At 67.1% G+C, this 1,105-nt stretch overlaps 1 protein-coding gene across 1 annotated transcript in view; it reads left to right on the forward strand.

The window, feature by feature from the left end:
* Positions 1–1,105, forward strand: part of LOC106898177 (collagen alpha-1(II) chain-like) — a 30,797-nt gene that overhangs the window by 23,626 nt on the left and 6,066 nt on the right. Inside the window, exons 15-20 of the mRNA XM_014959289.1 lie at positions 12–56; positions 329–427; positions 531–638; positions 749–802; positions 910–963; positions 1,057–1,102. Coding sequence (XP_014814775.1) covers positions 12–56; positions 329–427; positions 531–638; positions 749–802; positions 910–963; positions 1,057–1,102 — 406 coding nt within the window. The remainder of the gene's footprint in view (positions 1–11; positions 57–328; positions 428–530; positions 639–748; positions 803–909; positions 964–1,056; positions 1,103–1,105) is intronic.

Here is a 1,105-nt window from a genome sequence, read left to right on the forward strand (position 1 = left end):
CTGCCTCACAGGGTGTTCCTGGAGAAGCCGGTGCCCCCGGTCTCGTCGGTCCCAGAGTAAGTGTGACCCATCCTCCCGGCTGCGGGGACGGGATCCCTCTCCTCACCCCATGGGAGGGGTTTGGGGGGGCTCGGTGGGGTGTGTCCCCCCCCACACCCCCCAAAGTCCTGCTGGCTCAGCCCCCGCTGCGGCACATCCCCTCTCCTCCCAGTACATCCCAGTGCGGAATGGGTGCTCTGCCCACCCCTCCCTAGGGACACTGATGCCAAGGATGCTGTGACCCTCACGGTGACCCCCCCATAATGCTATGTGTCCCCCCCAATCCTAGGGTGAACGTGGCTTCCCCGGTGAACGTGGCTCCCCTGGTGCACAAGGGCTGCAGGGTCCCCGCGGGCTCCCTGGCACTCCGGGCACCGACGGACCCAAGGTGGGTGACAAGGAGAGGATGGGGTTTTGGGGTGGGGGGGACGCACAGGGATGAGGCTCGGGGAGGGGCCGGCACCCCAATAACCCCCACCCTTCATTTTTAGGGTGCAACTGGCCCCGCTGGCCCCAACGGAGCCCAGGGTCCCCCAGGGCTGCAGGGAATGCCCGGGGAGAGAGGAGCCGCCGGCATCGCCGGTCCCAAGGGAGACCGGGTAAGTGATGGATGGGGGGCGGAAAAGGAGGGAGCTGGAGGTGTCCTGAGCTGTGTCAGGTCTCAGCCTGGCTCACACTACCTCCTTCTTGCCCCCCCCTCCCCAAACAGGGCGACGTGGGAGAGAAGGGTCCCGAGGGAGCCCCCGGAAAGGACGGCGCACGTGTAAGTGGGGACGGGGACACGGTGGGAGCTTTTTGGGATGGGGAGGTGGCCATCGAGGGACGCTCACGGTAGCCTCCTCCTCCTCATCATCATCCTCTCCTCCGTAGGGTCTGACTGGTCCCATCGGCCCCCCCGGCCCTGCTGGCCCCAACGGCGAGAAGGTGAGAGCCCGGGCAGCCCCTCGCCCACTCCTGATGGAGGGAGACGCTACAGACCCCCCCCTCAACTCAACCCCCCCAATCCTTCTTTTCCAGGGAGAATCCGGCCCCCCTGGTCCATCTGGCGCTGCCGGTGCCCGTGGTG

Source organism: Calidris pugnax, unplaced genomic scaffold (genome assembly GCF_001431845.1).
Source record: "Calidris pugnax isolate Ruff unplaced genomic scaffold, ASM143184v1 scaffold324, whole genome shotgun sequence".
NCBI classification, from domain to species: domain Eukaryota; kingdom Metazoa; phylum Chordata; class Aves; order Charadriiformes; family Scolopacidae; genus Calidris; species Calidris pugnax.